Source organism: Bubalus bubalis, chromosome 18 (assembly GCF_019923935.1).
Source record: "Bubalus bubalis isolate 160015118507 breed Murrah chromosome 18, NDDB_SH_1, whole genome shotgun sequence".
NCBI classification, from domain to species: domain Eukaryota; kingdom Metazoa; phylum Chordata; class Mammalia; order Artiodactyla; family Bovidae; genus Bubalus; species Bubalus bubalis.
The window spans coordinates 15,253,302-15,273,493 of NC_059174.1; the positions used below are offsets into that span (position 1 = coordinate 15,253,302).

General features: G+C 35.5%; 1 protein-coding gene and 1 long non-coding RNA gene across 2 annotated transcripts in view; one reads left to right on the forward strand and one right to left on the reverse strand.

Annotated features, from left to right (window-relative positions):
• LOC112580379 overlaps nucleotides 1-20,192 on the forward strand; it is an 80,404-nt gene that overhangs the window by 57,407 nt on the left and 2,805 nt on the right. The gene's annotated exons all lie outside the window — the stretch shown is intronic.
• ITFG1 (integrin alpha FG-GAP repeat containing 1) overlaps nucleotides 1-20,192 on the reverse strand; it is a 313,498-nt gene that overhangs the window by 41,352 nt on the left and 251,954 nt on the right. The window contains exons 13-14 of the mRNA XM_006062755.3: nucleotides 15,886-15,929; nucleotides 8,869-8,947 (exon numbers count right to left, since the gene is read on the reverse strand). Coding sequence (XP_006062817.3) covers nucleotides 8,869-8,947; nucleotides 15,886-15,929 — 123 coding nt within the window. The remainder of the gene's footprint in view (nucleotides 1-8,868; nucleotides 8,948-15,885; nucleotides 15,930-20,192) is intronic.

Sequence of the window (20,192 nt, forward strand, 5' to 3'; positions counted from 1 at the left end):
TATCATTATGGGTCTGTAACATACATTTGTTTTTTTGTGGTCTAGAAAGTCCAGATCAATAATGGAAAAAACATATGAGAGGATAAAAATTTAGAATTTGTTTTAGGGTAGAGCTAGTTTAAAAAGGGAAATACTTATGAGGAAGCTGTTAAAAATATAATTTGTGATTAAATTAGTACTTTCTTTAAATTTACTTATTTGACTTTACCTTCTACTGTATTTCTAATGAATTTAAGATAGGGAGTGGTGAAAAATTGATTAAGGAGATGCAAAATCTAGTTTTTTCCCCCAAATACCTTCTTTTTTTTCCCCCCCTTTTACCAAATGCCATTCTATTTCATCTCCAGAATTTTATTTCATTCTTGCATTTGTTCAGGATATACTGAGTGGTTCTTATGTAACAGGCATTGTATACATAATATATTTGTGAATTTAAATCTTTATTGTAGCACTTAGCAGCTTTTTATGGTTCCTGTTGTGCATAACCTGAAGTTAGAGGAAAACATGGCTAATGACAATAGCCCCTAAGTAAGACTTAGGAATGAGAAGGAATAGTATTACTGAGTAATGAGTGAGATTTTAATTAAATTCCTTTACCAAATATACTTACATGCAGACAGAGTTTGCTGAGTAATTTACACATTGTAGGATGACAAAATATTTGCTAGCAGAAACAACAGAATAGACAAATTATCTTCTTTCCCCCACTTTCTGTTCTCAAAGCTGTTATGTGGTAGTTTTCCCTTCAGTATTAGTATTACAGTCTAGTATCTATAATACTAGAACTCAGTTCATAAATAGAATTTCATGAACCAAATTTTTTGGTTTCATTGACACTGTAATTTCTTATTTTCTTTCTTTTGGTTTCCCAGAATATGACTTTGACTCACTTGTACTGTGCAGATGGGATTTTTAACTGCTCAACAGCTGAATAATTTGTAAACTTCCCTTGCAGTTTCTCAGACTTTCTGCATTTCTTATAATTAATTAATTTATAAATTCAACTTACAATTAAATGAAGAGGATATACAGTACTGTTTATGAGCTATTTCATATTTCCCTCCCTCCCTCCCTCTCTTTCATTCCACTGAAAAAAAATCATTATTAGCCATGCTCTCATCTTAATCTCTGTGGACTTGACAATCCCTATCAGATCTTTAGTTGGTATAAGATTAAGGAAAGGGAATGATTCTTCTTGTAAGAAGAATTCATTCTTTAAGATAAAAAGAGTGTCATGGATAACCCAGCAGGGCATAACAACTCCATTCTCTTTTGTTATGAATTATAGTTTTTGACACAAAAATAGGCCTGATTAAGTACTCAAGCTAAAATTTCTGGGTATGACAATTTAAAATATAATGAGTGATTAAAATAAAATGACCTAGGACTAAAAAATTCTTTTATGGATAATTACATGTGGATAAATGGAACATGACTATACTCTGGAGATAATTTCAGAAAATATGTAGGTGAGAAATTGACATACGAATAATACATTTTTTTGGACACTGGAAGATGTAATTAATTGACAGCTATTTATTAAAATGGAGAAACCTGAAAGGTTAAAATTTTAGAAAGACAATGTGCTTATTATGTGTTACAACAAATCATTTTTTCTCAGTGCTTCTTTTACATCAGTCTGCTATATATTTTAACTGCTCTTATATTTGAGGCTTATGATGAAGGGTGTATAGTAGGTAAAGGTTACTAATGCTTTTCTCAGATATGTTAACAAATAGTAACTTTAGAGGACTAATGAGAAATAATTTTATAACAGCAGGGCTAAATAAGCAATTTAAGAGGTAGAAAAATACTTGTTGGTCTAATAATGTTACTATTTACAAATGACCAACAACTCACTAATGCACACAATCTGGCCTACATGCTCCTGTCTACTAAGTTCTTCTTTAATATTATTTAGGAAATTTGGGTCCTTATTGTAGATTTCTAGCTGATTTATAAAAGTAGTAAACAGTTATTTAGAAAATTAATGTCTCCTCTGTAATATAACTGTTTAATAACATTTAGCTATTGGCTTTGCTAGGAAGTGGAGTAGGACCACAGAGTACTTGGTAATAATGATAAAATCTGTCTATAAGCAAAAAGGATAATTAGGCCAGGCCTTTTCTGAAAAACACTAAGGCAAGTTATTGTCTCTGACAGTGGCTTTCAAACATTTTTGACCACAGTCCACAATAAAAACTAAGTTTCATGTCATCACCCACTTATGAACACAAACATACTAAAACTTCCATGAAACAACACTAATGTGGGATACTTTTGATAGTTTTTACCTTTTATTCTATTAAATATAAAGTCCTTATCAGAAGTCATTAAAATCATTTCATGACCCACTAATGAGTAGTGACCTTAGCTGCTCTATAAGAAAACCAGGGCTATTTATGTGGTCATTCTCTTCCTAGAGTAGAAAGTACTCTACAAGTGGGGCAGGATGGGTTGGAAGGTATGGCTTAACCAATTTCTTTAGATTCCAACATGCCTGAAAAGTGAAAGTGAAAGTTGCTCAGTCGTGTCTGACTCTGTGACCCCATGGACCGTAGCCTGTCAGGTTCCTCTGTCTATGGAATTCTCCAGGCCAGAATACTGGAGAGGGTTACCATTCCCTTCTTCAGGTGGTCTTCCCAACCCAGGGATCGAAACCAGGTCTCTCGCACTGCAGGCAGATTCTTTACCATCTGAGCCATCAGAGAAGCCCATCAACATGCTTAATTAACATTTAAAGTAGAAATTTCATCCTTTAAAATTTGGCATAGGTTTTCACAATAGTACTTCCTTAATTAACTGCTACTTCCCTGTTTAGAATGTCTATTTATGCATGAAATATAGCATATGGTTAAAATATTTATGATTATTTATTAACATATTTCTCAAATTAAATATATTTCTCATAGCAACATATGATCAGTGTACTAAACTAAAATGCAAAAACTATATAAAGAGAATCCCACAACCAAAAGATAATCCTAGTAACATTTCTATATGTCATTTTATTTTTATATTTTCCCTACACATGGGTATACTAAAAACATCTACACTCATACAATTTAGATTATGCACACAGATATGCCTCCTTCCCAAATGTTAGACCCTAAACATCTGTTCATTTCATCAAAAATTATTCTAAAATATTTCATAGGCTGGAAACTATAATAAAATGTCATAATTTATTATTTCTCTATTTTTGGACATTTAGATTTTCCCAGTTTGCTACAGCCTTTTATTTTTGGCCATGAAAACATATGCATTTATTTGACTTATTCATTCAGTTGCATTTATTTTTCTATAGATATTTTCTCCTTTGTTTTTATGCTTACAGATTCCTTCCCAGTCTAGGGAAGAAGTAAATATTTAATGGAGTGAGAATAAACCCAAAGTTCCATTTTTGTTTTGGGCAATCACATTAGGAAATACTGTTCCATTCACTTAAAAAAACAGCAAGGGGTAGTAAATATCATTGAATGGGTTTTTAACATCTAATTAGATATATTACTAGGTATCAATGCCTGGCTTGTAGTAGAAGTTCAATAAATATATATTGTGAACAACAATCCCTATTAAAAATTTTTTTCTGTATCTAATTTTTTAAGAGTATTTTGGTAGGTTTAAATTTGCATAAAATTTACCTTTAAAAAAAAAAAAAGCACTAAAAGTAGTAGTTATGAAAATCTAACAAATAGGACGTGAATCTCTTGAAATCTTGCTCTCCCAAGATAAATGTTAACAATTTGATGAGTATTTTTCTAGATTTTTTCCTATGAAGTATTATTCATTTAAGCACACAAAAATATATCAAATATATCTTTACTGTTATCTTTACAGTTGGGAAAAAAGGAGCAAATTATCCAGTTACTGTATCCATAAGTAAAACAATTTCACAGGAAACTAGAACTAAAAAGAATGAAATTTTGCCATTTGCAACAACAAGGATGAACTTTGAGGGTATTATGCTTATTGAAATAAGTCACAGAAAGACAAATACTGTGTTTTTACTTATATGGAGTCTAAAAAATAGAACAAACAAATACAACAAAAGAGAAACAGACTTATAGATACAGAGTACAAACTAGTGGTTACCAGAGGGACATGGAGAAGGAAAGGCAACCCATTCCAGTATTCTTGCCTGGAGAATCCCATGGACAGAGGAGCCTGGTGGGCTACAGTTCATGGGGTCACAAGAGTCAGACACAACTTAGCAACTAAACCACTATCACCACCAGAGGGAAGAGCAGTGAGGTGATGGGCAATAGAGGGGATGGGAATTAAGAGTTAAGAACAACTAGGTATAAAACAAATAAGATACATGGATATAATGTTCAGCACAGGAAATATAACCAATATTTTATAACAACTTTAAATGAAATATAATATATAAAAATACTGAATAACTATATTGTACTCCTGAAATTAATATAACACTAAGTCAACTATACCTCAATTTAAAAAATTAGGACTAGCTATATGGACTTGAAAAGATTTAAATAATATACTATTATATGAAAAAAAAGAAGACAGGTCTTTAAAAAACTGATCTACCGTGATGAAAATAAAGAGATTTTCCCCATTTTAAACCATCAGTGCATTCCTATGATAATCACCTGATTGATGGTCTTAAGAAATAGAGGGATGGTATGGGGAGGGAGGAGGGAGGAGGGTTCAGGATGGGGAACACATGTATACCTGTGGCAGATTCATTTTGATATTTGGCAAAACCAATACAATATTGTAAAAAAAAAATAAATAAAATAAATATAATTAAAAAAAAAGAAATTCTTTCAAAATGTAATTAAATGAATAGTATTTTTGATAGCATTTTTGATTGATAGTTTGCAAGTGGGCTAAATTTTGGGTTTTAGATATGCTGACTTTGTATTGTTGTTGTTGCTCAGTCTCTAAGTCGTGTCTGAGTCCTTGTGACCCCATGGTCTGCAGAACACCAGGCTCCTCTGCCCTCCACTGTCTCTTGGAGTTTGTTCAAATTCATGCTCACTGAGTTGTTGTTGCTATCTAACCACCTCTTCCTCTGTTGCCGCCTTCTCCTTTTGCCTTCAATCTTTCCCAGCATCACAGTCTTTTCCAATGACTTGGCTCTTCACATCAGGTGGCCAGAGTATTGGAGTTTCAGCTTCAGCATCAGTCCTTCCAATGAATATTCAGGGTTGATTTCCTTTATGATTGACTGGTTTGAGCTTCTTCCATTCCAAGAACTCTCAAGAGTCTTCTCCAGCACCACAAATGGGAAGCATTACTTCTTCAGTGTTCAGCCTTCAGTGCTCTTCTGCTTTTGTTAGGTCCTTGCTGTTTCTGTCCTTTATTGTGCCCATCTTTGCATGAACTGTTCCCTTGGTATCTCCAATTTTCTTGAAGAGATCTCTAGTCTTCCCCATTCTATTGTTTTCCTCTATTTCTTTGCATTGTTCATTTAAGGAGGCCTGTTTATTTCTCCTTGCTATTCTCTGGAACTCTGCAGTCAGCTGGGTGTATCTTCCTTCTTCCTTGCTTTTGGCTTCTTTCTTGAGCTATTGGTAAAGCCTCCTCAAACAACCACTTTGCCTTCTTGCATTTCTTTTTCTTTGGGATGGCTTTGCTCAGTGCCTCCTGTATAATGTTACATAGCTCCATACATAGTTCTTCAGGCACTCTGTCTACCAGATCTAATCCCCTGAATCTATTCGTCACCTCCACTATATAAACGAAAGGGATTTAATTTAGGTCATACCTGAATGGCTTAGTGCTCTTCACCGCTTTCTTCAATTTAATGCCGAATTTTGTAATAAAAGAGCTCATGATCTGAGCCCCAATCAGCTCCAGGTCTTGATTTTGCTGACTTTATATAAAGCTTCTCCATCTTCAGCTGCAAATAACATAATCAGTCTGATTTCTGTATTGCCCACCTGGTGATATCCATGTGTAGAGTCATCTTTTGGCTTATACGAAATGTATATTTGCTATGATCAGCATGTTCTCTTGACAAAACTCTATTATTCTTTGCCCTGCTTCATTTTGTGCTCCATGGCCAAACTTGCTTGTTATTCTGGGTATCTCTTGACTTACTACTTTTGCATTCCAATCCCCTATGATGAAAAGGACACCAAAGGACACTTAGTGTTAGTTCTAGAAACTGATGTAGGTCTTCAGAGAACTGGTCAACTTCAGTTTCTTCGGCATTAATGGCTGGGGCACAGACTTGTCATGCTGACTGTGATGCTGAATGGTTCGCCTTGGAAATGGACTGAGATCATTCTGTTGTTTTTGAGACTGCACCCAAATACTGTGTTTAGGACTCTTTTGTTGACTCTGAGGCCTACTCCATTTCTTCTAAGGGATTCTTGCCCACAGTAGTAGATACAATGGTCCCCTGAATTAAATTCGTCCATTTTCATCCATTTTAGTTTCACTGATTTTAAGATGTTGATGTTCCCTCTTGCCATCTCCTGCGTGACCACATCCCATTTACCTTGTTTAATGGACCTAATGTTCCAGGTTCCTATGCAGTATTGTCTTTACAGCATTGGACTGTATTTTCACCACCATCATTTTCACATCCACAACTGACATTCTTTGTGCTTTGGCCCAGTCGTTTCATTCTTTCTGGAACTATTAGTAATTGCCCTATGCTCTTCCCTAGAAGCATACTGTATACCTTGTGACCTGGGGGCCTCATCTTCTGGTGTCGTACCTTTTTGCTTTTTGATATTGTTCATGGGGTTCTCACGGCAAGACTACTGGAGTGGATTGCCATCTCCTCCTCCAGTGAAGCATGTTTTGTCGGAACTCTTCACTGTGACCCATCCGTCTTGGGTGGCCCTGCACAGCATGGGTCATAGTTTCATTGAGTTATGGCAGCCCCTTTGCCATGACAAGGCTGTGATCCATACAGGAGTGGCTTTGTAAACTAGCTATAAACTTATATCAGCTTTATGAAGTTATATTAGCTTCATAACATGAATGAATAACTTCATCTTTTTCTACATTCTGAAACATCTAATCTAGAACTGAAATTATCAGCATCTTGAAAGTCTAAAAGAGGGACTTCCCTGGTGGTGCAGTGGTTGAGAATCTGCCTTCTGGTGCAGGGGACATGGGTTCACTCGCTCATCATGGAACCAGGACCCCGCCTGCTGTGGGGCAGCTGTGACACAATCACGGAGCCCATGCTCTCTGGAGCATGTGCACCACGCTGTGCCACAGCCAAGGCCCAGTGCAGGCAGAAGTAAAATAAATATTTTTTAAAAAAGAAAGTCTAAAAGAGTTCACTGATAAAAAATAAAACCAGTTTGTCTTGGAATCTATTGTACAGTTTAATATATGTATGTTTTGAAGTGTAAATAAGTAATTTATTCAAATCATCTATATCCAGATTGTGTCTTTGACTGACGGTGGTGTATCAACATATTTGACTATACAATTGACTCTTGAATAACACAAGCTTGAACTGCTCAGGTCTGCTCATATGCAGATTTTTCTCAATAGTAAATACTACAGTACTACAGAATTCACACTTGGCTGAACTGAAGGATATGGAGGAATTAGGCCCAACTATAGATTATAGGCAGATTTTCAACTGCACAGAGGGTCGGCGCACCTAACCTCCTGTGTTGTTCAAGGGTAAACTGTAATTGAGTTTGTCAGTTTCTCCTTGAATTTTTCAGTTGTTGTTTTATGGAATGTTTCTGTGCTGATGAAGCAGCATGATGACAGTGTTAAATGTGTACAATTAGCTTAAAAGGAAGTACATGCTGGCATATTTAATAAAATTATATAAAATGAAAATTGCCATATAATGAGTTCTTTTTAAATTTAGTTCATTTAAAAATGGAGGAGTAACAATAACTCTGTTTACATGTACTTCTTCATGGTTAGGACTTTAGCAGTCTCAAAGAAGCATATGTGTATGTTAGGATTCCTTTTCCTTAGAGAATTGAAATGTTTGGACCTTATCTCAGTCAGCTAAGCCATCTGTTAAGATCAGACATCCTCTGCTTTGTATTATTTCCCATTTGCTTTGATTGCATTTCCCTTTATTCAAATGTAAAACAAGATTTTTCTTTATAGTCACATATCAAAACAATTTACATATTATATAGATTTGTATAATATTCCAGTTTCTATTTGACATATGAAAAAAACTAGGGTCTGTGGGAGAGGGAGAGGATGGGAAGATTTGGGAGAATGGCATTGAAACATGTATAATATCATGTATGAAACGAGTTGCCAGTCCAGGTTCAATGCACGATACTGGATGCTTGAGGCTAGTGCACTGGGACGACCCAGAGGGATGGTATGGGGAGGGAGGAGGGAGGAGGGTTCAGGATAGGGAACACATGTATACCTGTGGCAGATTCATTTTGATATTTGGCAAAACTAATACAATTTTGTAAAGTTTAAAAATAAAAAAGAAAAGAAAAGAAAAGAAAAAACCTAGGATTAATCTAGTAGATTGAATTCCTAATTTGTACTTCTTTTAAGATGAGCTCTGTTAACAAATTCACCACTTTGATCAAGATGTCTCAAGTAATCATTCCTAATCTCTGTTACTTCAACTGAAAAATAAGGACAATGACTTGGCTCCATACAATAGGCATATATAAAGAACTTACTTTTAATATATTTGTCATGAGGACTTTTTGTAATCTACTGATGTAAGTATACAGAAAGACAAAGTATAATGTAAAAAGTGAAGATTTTATAAAGAGTGTGACAACACAATGATAATTTCTGCCATTCAGTTTACTTTGTTAATATGTGGTTGGCCAAAAAGTTTGTTTGGGTTTTTCTGGAAGATGTTACAAAATTTTTGGCCAACCCAATATATTGATTAAATGTACTGTTATGCGTATCTAGTCTTACCTGAACCATTTTTGAGATAGCCATTTGCATCTACAGTTGTATACATGATGTAAGGTCCAGGTTGATTTACTCCAAAGGGCTACAATAAAAAAGAAATAGTTAAGTCTTGGAAAGTAAGTGCATCATCGGGTTTCAGGCAAATCTATTACAAAAAGTAAATACTTCTATATAAAATTCTTACATATTAGATAGCAGTTAGAGAACATGTTCATAAATAGATAACAAGTGTTATCTATTTAAAAACCTTGTATTAGTAGAAAATGCTTAACTTTAAATGATTTGATAATTTTATTTATATAGTTCATTAATTTTATTGGATAGTTCTAAAATCTAATAATGTCTCTTCCTTATCACATAAAGATGAATATTTTAGGAAGAATTTTCTTTACTACTTTTGGTCTCACCTTAAGTAGTTTTATTATGACATTTCTGTTGACCATAGCATTGCTTTTCCCTTTGGGAATGAACTGGAATAGTTTATATTTTCCCAGTAAATATAAATAAAATCCATCCATTGTAATACTAATAGAATAAAAAATACTGACGAGTTGTTCTAAAACATTTTATATTCTGCACTAGACTTAGAGAATACATTCTTTTCCAGTTAAGGAAGATGTGAGTTTTATCATATATATAAATGTTAAAATATATTTGGTTATGCCTCTTTTAAATTTCTATGTAAATGGAACCATACTTTATGTATCCTTCTGTGACTGTTTAAAAAGTACATTAATGTGAGACTCATCCATGATTAAGCATGTACTATAGTTCAAGGTTGTATGCTACTGCATGATTATAGCATAACTATTTTTCATTCTTTTGCTGATCAACACTTGTTTCCATTTTCTTTGGCCATGAGAAACATGGCATTCTTATGTATGTCACCTGATGCACAGGTGGGGAGTACTCCACTGCATGATTATAGCATAAATATTTTTCATTCTTTTGTTGATCAACACTTATTTCCATTTTTTTTGCCACGATAAACATGGCATTCTTATGTATGTCACCCAATGCATAAATGCAAACATTTATCACTTCTACTAGCTGTAAATTACTTCACATGCTTAGTAACAAACATCACTAATGTGATATATACTTAATGCAAAATATTTCATCTCTTATGGGTTTGTTTCTTTGGAATGGTGAATGCCCTTTAATATTTTAAACCTGTCTCATTGCAGTGAGGCTTGGAGATAATACTTATGAGACTATATTTATCACAGCGTTGTAACCTCAGATTCATTTTATTACCCATGGTCTACTTTCTGTACTGGAAGACTGGTATCTTAGGCTCTAAGTACTGTATTTTGTGAACCTTCCCAATTAAATTCCTGAATATTTTTTTCTAATCCATATTTGGAAAATTTCATACTCTTATCTATAATATCTTATTTTACAGATTTTATAAGTTTTTTCTTTTTTCCTACAGTCAATTAAAAAAAATCATATAAGCAAGTCTCTGTTATGAGGCCTAAAGCTGAAATTAACTTCCCACCATGCACCAGTCACTCTGACATTGAAAAACAAGAATCCAGAAATCCAGACATGATTCTTCCATATAACAGTTCTCAAAGTGTGGTACAAGGACCTCTGGAGTCCAAAAATCCCATTGGTAAAAAGTGTGGGTAATCAGTAGCAACACTAAGGAACAAAATAGCAAAATGGCAGACATAAACCTCCCTTACTAGTAATTATATTAAATATAAATAGATTAAACACTGCTATCAAAAGGCAGAGATGATCAGGATAGAACAACATCTTCCAAGTATATGCTGTCTATAAAAGACACACTTTAAAAACAAATGTTTTTACAACAAATAGGTTGAAAGTTAAGTTTTCCATGGAAAAGATATACCATGGAAACAGTAACCAAATAAGAGCTGGAGTAGCCATATTAATATCAGACAAAACAGACTTTAACATAAAAATGTTATTGGAGACAGAAAATGGGAGTTTATAACGACTAAAGAGTCAATGCATCAAGAAGACAAAATTATAAACATAAATGTGCCTAACTGAGTTCTCAAATATATAAGGTATTGATGGTTGAAATAGATAACAATAGGGGATACTCTTAGAATTACTAATAATACACTAGTGTCATTAATGGATAGACCGATGAAGCAAAGACTTGGCCAACACTAGAATAGATTTTGTAGACTAGAACACTCCTCAACTTTAGCAGAATACATACTCTTCTCAAACATACAAGGAACATTCTCTAAGGGGAAACATGTACTAGACCATAAAACAAGTTCCAATCAATGTAAAAGTACTGAAATTTTTACAAAGTTTGTTCTCTCACCACAACAGAATTAAACTTGAAATCAGTAATAGAGCCCACACACAACAATGAGGAGCTTTTGCACTGCAATGAAGATGCAGTGTGGCCAAACAAAACAAAACAAAACAAAAACAACCACAGAAAGAAACATGAGAAATTAATAAATGAGTGGAAATTAAACAACAGACTTCTAAATAACCAGTAACTTATGTGACAGAGTTGGAAAAATTCACTGATACAGCTTCAAATTCCACATTACAACTAACTTAAGTAACTGCCACTGGTGAATTTCAGGAAATTATTATTTAATAAAACAGAGGTTAACATGTAATGGTTTTATTGTTTTAAAATGATTTAATAGAAATATTTAAAATTGTTCCAGTTTTAATTTCAAATAGAAATACTGATAAACAAAACTCACATAAGAACAACTATTTGGAGTCTTCAGAATAAGAAGTTTTGAGAACTGCTGCTCTGTACTATGTACAGGAGTAATTCAGTCTTTACTCTGCATTACCATTGGATATGATATGACTGATACCTGAGCCTATGTGTTTGGTTTCTTACCCCTTGGGAGGCATGCATGCTCGGCTGCTCAGTTGTGTCTGACTCTTTGCCATCCCATGGACTGCAGCCCACCAGGCTCCTCTGTCCATGGGATTTTCCTGGCATGAATACTGGAGTTGGTTGCCATTTCCTCCTCCAGGGGATCTTCCTGACCCAGGGACTGAACCTGCATCTCCTGCATTGGCAGGAGGATTCTTTACCACTGAGTCACTGGGAAAGCCCTCTTACCCCTTATATTATAGCATTTAACATGTTTTAGGAATCACAGCTTATTGGGAGCAGAAGCCCAGAAGCAGAAGACTGAAATCAGAGCCAGTACTGGGAGGAACACTTAAACTGTGATTGAAACATTGCTGGAGAATCAGTGTGAACTAGTTTTGAGAGTTCCTATTTAACCTGTAGAGGAGGGCAAGCTGAGAAGCACTTGTGCAAGTCACAGCTTAGGGACACAGGCTCACTAAAGTCTGAGATTTAATCAGAGGATTATAGGATGCTTTTCCTACCATAGTTCTATACTTCACCACCATATCAATTAGGTTCCTACTAATGAGATTACAGTTAAAAGATGTGAAGACCTCTGATCCCTTTAAGAGAAGTCTGCAGGATGACACAAAGACAGTAGAGACAAAAACAAAGATGCTAGAGGAAACTTCTGTCTCTTGACAGCATAGCTACTGCAAACAGTAACACAGTCTTAACTCCTAGCAGATAAACATAAAGCCTCACCATGAAGGCTTATCTACCACAGTTCCTTTCACCCAATACCTCATGTCTGGCTTTCAACAAAAATTTCAAAGCATGCTAAAAGGCAGAAAACAAAGTGTGAGTAGACAAAGCAAGCATCAGAACCAGACTCAGATATGGCAGGGATGCTGGAATTATCAGACCAGAAATTAAAATAACTGATTAATATGATAACACCTCTAATGGAAAAAAGTAGACAATATGCAATAAAAGATTGTTAATATAGGCAGAGAGATGGAAATGCCAAGAAAGAATCTAAAGGAAATGGTAGAAATAAAAAATACTGCAATAGAAATGAAAAATGCGTTTGATGAGCTCATCAGTAGACTGGATACAGATGAGGAAAGGTTCAGCAAGCCTGAAGATGTATCAATAGAAACTTCCAAAACTGAATTGCAAAGAGAAAAACTAATGAAATTTGGAACAGACTATCTAAGAACTGTGGGACAATTATCAAAGGTATAACATATGTATTGTGGGACTACCAAAAGGAAAAGGGAAAAAAGAACAAGAAATATTTGAGGAAATAAGAATTTTTCAAAATTAGTGACAGACACCAAACCACAGATCCAGGAAGTTTAGAGAATACCAAACAGGAAAAATACCTAAAAACCTATATCTATACATATCACACTCAAATCAGTAGAAAATCAAAGACAGAGCAAATCCTGAAAGTACCCTAAGAAAAGGTGTCCAGAAATCCATGTAACACTATGATACAATTAGAAATACTCATTTGAGGTTCACGACAATGAGTCAGTGGTGGTGACAACATTCAGGGCTGTATATTTTTCTTTAGAAATGCCTAATAGCCTAGAGCTGGGAGTGAACAAGACAGACAGTTGGATTAACCCAGGGGTGTAACTTTGCCAGGCAGGTAGAGTAAAAGCATAGTACTTTATGGGAGTTAAACATAGTGGCACTGAGATTTCAAAAGTAAAACATTTCTGGTAGATAAGGTTTATCATTACAGCGGTAAAGAATCCACCTGCAAGTCAGGAGAAGCAGGTAGCCATGGGTTTGATCTTGGGTTGGGAAGATCCCCTAGAGGAGGAAATGGCAACCCACTCCAGTATTCTTGCTGGGAAAATCCCATGGACAGAGGAGCCAGGTGGGCCACAGTGCACAGAGTTGCAAAGAGTTAGACATGAATGAGCGATTGGACACAAAGCAAACAAAGCACAAGGTTAGACATGGGAGTGAGCAGCTAAAGTTGAATGAAAATGAAGGAATCTGGAAATAAAGAAATTTGGGTGAGACTAATTGCTGACTTAAATATTCTTTCCTCTCTCCATGTATCAGACAGGTTGCCTGTAGCAGGTGGGAATATATAGGCAACAGAACAGTATTTATTCAATTCATGATTTAACTCAAGTGGTAAGAATATCATATGGTATGCACCTTTTCCTCTTAGTCTCATACTGAGTCATATCTAACATAACATTTTCTACTATGATCAAGTGGATCTGATATCAAAGCAATATGAAGAAGGCCCACTTTATCATGAAATAAATAATTTCACAAGTGGGCATACGTTTGATATATGGAAAACTGGGGTAGAATAGTGTGTATTTGTTTCTTTTAGTTTGCCACAAAATTGTGATCTATGATATCAGTGGGGAAGGAAAATGATAGATGTGAAGGGCAGTTCAATAGGATCTGAACTTTAAATAAAGTAATGAGTGAGTGAGTGGGAGGCAGGTGTATCACCTGCAGAAAAGCCCAAAGGTGCTGGACTGCCAAGATAACCACTGTAAGAGCAGCTCTGCATGCTGCACTTTACTTATGTGACTTTCTCAATGACTCTACTCCTAAATTTAAGATATGGAGAATGGGAGCACTAGTGATCTCAGAAATATAACCTACCTTAAGCAAACAGCCTTTTCTACCAATTTTTCTGCTAAAACTTTGCTTGACTAGGGTAATGAAAGAGCCACATGATGGGAATATCAATCAGAGAAAAGAGGAACAAAGGGTCTGAATGTTTCACAAACTGGGTAGACAATTCTTGAACAGCCAAGTTAATCTTTGGCCTCCAGTTAGTCAGACTTGCACTTAATTAAAAAAAAACAGACATTATTTTTATTAGCAGTTTCAGATTCACAGCAAAATTAAGTGGAAAGTACAAAGAATTCCCATGTACTCTCTGCATCTCTCCTCCTCAGACCTCCCCTTCGCTATGTCCACATTTTTGATATGGAAGCAGATATGTCTGACCAGGCACTCATGTGGTACTCATAGTGGCTGTGGTGACAGACGTCCCCTTTAGGAGTGCGACAGTACTCCTGAGCTGCTCCAAGTAGTGGTTGAGGATAGCTCACAGCTGAGTTCTTAACCTAAAAACTGTTCTCAGCCAAAGGGAGCTGGCTTGTACAAATTATAACCCCTTCCTGGGGACTGCCTGCATGCAATGTCTGATTGATGCAGAATACAAAGGCATGGCCCTTTTGCTTCAATCTGGGCCATCTTTGCTTCACAGCTCACACACCAACTTCTTCTGACAGTCTTCATTACTCCAGAGGTCTTGCTCTCAAGAAGAGTCTAGATTAAATCCTTGCATGCAAATCTCTGGGTCAGGGATTCCAAATGTGTTAAATATAGGACGTTTCCCAACCATACATAGGATGTTGATGATGAAGCAATGCTTTAAAGGTGTGTTAAAAATATGAGGCTATAATCAGAATACCTAGTTCTGTGTTTTAGTTACACTATTTAATGGCTCTATGACTTTGGATAGTTTATTTCTCTGAGCCTCAAGTTTTCTCATCTTTAAATTCAGGATAATTCCTTATGTAACAAAGGTTACTACAAGGACTCAAAACAAGAATATACCAACACACACACACATACACACACATATGAATGCGCTCATGCTTTTAAATAAAATTTAGTATTCTCATTACAATTTAAGTGAATTGACAGTTTCTTATTATTTTCACATTTTGTTATTTCATGGAAACATTCCACTAGACAGCAAGTCAATATTAAGATTATACCAAAAATTCATTACTTATCTACTATATGCTTGACCCTGTGCTATGAGTGAGGTATTCAAAGATGGCATGGTTCTTGACCTCAAGGGATTACAGTCTGGGGAAATGCATTAAATATGAACAGATAAAGTGTGACCAAGTATTACACATGTGAAACGGCAGCAGGATGCCCAGAAATGATGGGAGCTGTGGTCATTTTTCCAAGTGTATCAGTGAAGATTCATTAAGGAAATAAACCTTGAGGTGAGAAAGTTTTTAGGAAAGGAACTTTATTCCTAGTAAACTTTACTTGAGCAATGAAGGACATTTTAATCACTTTTAAAAGTAACATCAATTTGATTTAGCCTATAACAACTATTTTGTGTGTATCTATCATGCAGAGAACTTTAACAGAAATATTTACAAGTAAGAATTAAGGTTACTTACTGTTATCTTACGAGGACAGTCATTAGAACAGAGACCACTAAGAACTGTGGAAAAATTTAAAAAAGCCTGTTATTACTGTTATAATGTAAGCTTTTATTTAAAGTGAGCTCTAATTTCCCCCTAAAATCTATTAATATGCCCTGTTGATTCATGATCACAAGTAAAAATCAACCCAGTTTCTTTAGATCTGGGTAAGTTAAATTTCTGTGTTCACTTTATGCCAGTTATTTCAAAAGCGTTCATTAAGCAGTTAAGCTGATGCCATTTTTTGAAATATATAGGTGATATAATTAATTATGGATATATAATATACCTGTTGGCCCTACTTCCCAGCTGGTTAGCTACATTCCAAGGATGATTTAGAATCTCACAGAGAAGTACAAACCAATTAAAACTTAATTTGAAAAAAACCAAATAGAACATTTAATATTTCATATCTCAAACTAGATTGTTAGCATTTATTCAAATTTTCTGGGTCAAAGAATTTAGGCACCCTTGATAACTTTTATGGAAAACATAACTATATATGCCAGCAAATTTGGAAGACTCACCAGTGGCCACAGGACTGGAAAAGGTCAGTTTTTATTCCAATCCCAAAGAAGGGCAATGCCAAAGAATGTTCAAACTACCACACAATTGTGCTAATTTCACATGCTAGCATGGTAATAATGCTCAAAATCCTTCAAGACTGGCTTCAACAGCATGTGAACTGAGAACTTACAGATGTACAAGACAAACTAGATTCAGAAAAGGCATAGGAACCAGAGATCAAATTGCCAACATCCACTGGATCATAGAAAGAGCAAAGGAATTGCAGAACAACATCTGCTTCACTGACTACACTAAAGCCTTTGACTGTGTGGATCACAACAAACTGTGGAAAATTCTTCAAGAGATGGGAATACCAGACCACCTTACCTGCCTCCTGAGAAACCTGTACTCAGGTCAAGAAGCAACAGTTAGAAACAGACATGAAACAATGGACTGGTTCAAAATTGGGAAAGGAGCATGTCAAGGCTGTATATATTGTCAACTTGCTTATTTCCATGGGGTCACAAAGAGTCGGACACAGCTGAGTGACTGAACAACCACCACAAAGGATATCTGAATATTCTTTTTATAACTAATGTAAGCTTTGAAACATATAACTATACTACTAGCACCTCATGCAAACTAATTTCTTTGTAAGAGGGCACACTTTATGTGCTAGTAAATATTCTATATGTTATAAATTAAAGGAAAATAACTGATAATACTGCTCAGTAATGAACTGTATGAATAATAATTGTGATTACTGGCTAGTTTAAATATATCCATAGGAAAATGGTTCTATATGTTTATTTATATTCCACAAATGTGAAATGATAATCATTCTAACAGAAATCTTATACTTGGGAAGGGTATATAAAATGCAAAGGCATTAAAAAATGAACGACATATTTCATCACAAAGGAAAATACCTGTTTATTTACTATAGAGCGTTTATATTAAATATGACCTGAGGAACCAGTGAAAAAAATATTTTATACCTCTAAATCAGTTTTTAATGTTTAAGTTCCTTACCCCAGCACAGTGCCTAGTTCTCACTCTCTTATTCTCCAATACTCTATGACCTTAATTCTCCCTCTCCTTTTTTAAAATTAATTTATGTATTTTAATTGGAGGCTAATTACTTTATAATACTGTAGTGGTTTTTGCCATACATCGACATGAATCAGCCATGGGTTCAACTCTAGGCAGACATTAGTACTTATTTTTCACTTGTCCTAAAATGATTTTCCTAAACCTTCATTAAAACATTATCTTGCTAAACAGTACACTCTTTACTCACAAGTCTGTCTTTGTACCAGAATGAAAGTTCTGCATAATTTTTATCATGTTTTTAGGGCCTAGCCAAATGTATTTGCTCAATAAATGCTTGTTAGAAAAGGTAAAAGATGGATTATTCAATACATGGTACTGGATAGTTGGCTACCTGGAGGAAAATAAAGTTAGACTTTGATTCATAACATGAAAATTACACTGGGCAAAGACATAACTAATACAGAACTCTTATGCTTCAGTTGGCTTCCCTGGTGGCTCAGAGGATAAAGCATCTGCCTGCAATGCAGGAGACCCGGGTTCAATCCCTGGGTTGGGAAGATCCCCTGGAGAAGGAAATGGCAATCCACTCCTGTATTCTTGCCTGGAGAATCCCACGGAGAGAGGAGCCTGGCGGGCTACAGTCCACGGGGTTGCAAAGAGTCGGACACGACTGAGTGACTTCACACATGTGCTTCAGTAATAAAAAGCCAACCCAGTTAAAAAATGGGCGAAGGATCTGAATAGGAATTTCTCCAAAGATACAGATAGAGATACAGAAAGCTCATGAAAAGAGGCTCAGCATCATTAGTGATCAGGGAAATGTATAGCAAAATCACAATGAAATGTACACAATTCACAATATCCATGAGGTGGAAATGACCCAAATGAATGTCCATTAGCAGATAAGTGAATCTGAGCACTATCTGGGAGATAGTGAAGGATAGGGAAGCCTGACATGCTGCAGTCCATGGGGTTGCAAAAAGTCAGACACAACTGAGAGACTGAACAATAACAAGAGCGGCAGATGAATGAACAAACAAAGCTTGGTATACACTCAGAAGGAATATTATTCACTTTAAAAAGGGAAGAAATCCTGTCACATGTTATAACATGGATGAACTTTGAGGACATTATGCTAAGCAAGCCAGTCATCAAAAGACAAATACTGTATGATACCACTTACATGAGGTATCTAAGTGTCAAATTCAGAGAAACAAAGTAGAATGGTGGTTACCAGGGTTTAGGGGGAGGGAGAGGGGACAGCTGTTAAATGGGTGCAGAGTTTCAAATTTACAAGATGAAAAGTTCTGGAATCTGGTTCACAACAATATGAATATACTTAACACTACTGAACACTTAAAAATGGTTAAGACAGAAAATTTTATGTTTTTTTTTTAACCGCACACACTAAAAGGTTAAGATTGTAAACAAACAAACCCATAATGAGATACTGGCTTCCCTGGTGTCTCAGTGGTAAAGAATTCTCCTGCCAATGCAGAAGACCTGGGTTTGATCCCTGGGTAGATACCCTGGAGAAGGAAATGGCAACCCATTCCAGTATTCTTGCTTGGGAAACCTCATGGACAGAGGAGCTTAGCGGGCTACAGTCTTATGGGGTCGCAAAGAGTTGGACAAGACTTAGCAAGTAAACAACAAATGAGATACCGTTTCTCACCCACTTTGTTGTTGTTCAGTTGCCAAGTTGTGTCTGACTCTTTGCGACCCCATGGACTGCAGCACACCAGGCTTCATACCCATTAGAATGGGTATGATTAAAAAGTCAGATTACAAATTTGGGTGAAGATGTGGAGAAAATGGATACTCATACATTTCTATGGGAATGCAAAATGGTTCAGCTGCTTTGGAAATGGCAATTCCTTAAAAAGGTGAACAAAGAATCCCATATAACCCAGCCATTCCATTCTTAGGTATATATCAAGAGGAATTAAAATATATGTCCACACAAAAACTTGTACATGAATGTTCACAACAGTATTATTCACGATAGCCAAAAAGTAGAAATCATCCAAATGTCTATCAACTGATGGATAAACAAAATGTGGAATATTCATACTGATATTTGAAAATTCATGTGGATATTTGACAATTAAAAGGAATAAAGTGCTGATGAATGCTACATCAAAGATGGATCTTAAAAACATTACGGCAAGTGAAAGAAGTCAGTCACAAAAGACCGCATATTATATGATCCCATTTATATGACATATCCAGGACAGATAAATCTATGAATACGGAAAGTAGTAGTTGCCAAGGGCTGGGGCTGGGGGATTGATGGTGGCAGCTAAAGGGTACAGGGTTTCAGGATCATATGGTAGCTCTATTTTTAGTTTTTGCTATACTGAGAGAAGTCAGAGAAAGAAACATGATATTGCTTATATGCAGAATCAAAAAAGAACTGGTACAAATGAACTTCTTTACAAAACAGAAACAGACTCACAGACTTAGAGAACGAACCAGGAGAGTGGGGGGAGGGGCAGAGGGGGAAAGGGATAGAAAGTTTGGAATTAAGATGTACATACTGCTATACTAGGACCTACTGTCTAAGACCAGGAACTCTGCTCAATATTGTATAACAACCTAAATGGGAAAATGATTTGAAAAAGAATAGATACATGTATAACTAAATCAGTTTGCAGTACACATGAAACTATCACAACACTGTTAATCAACTATACTCTAGTATAAAATTAAAAAAATTTTTA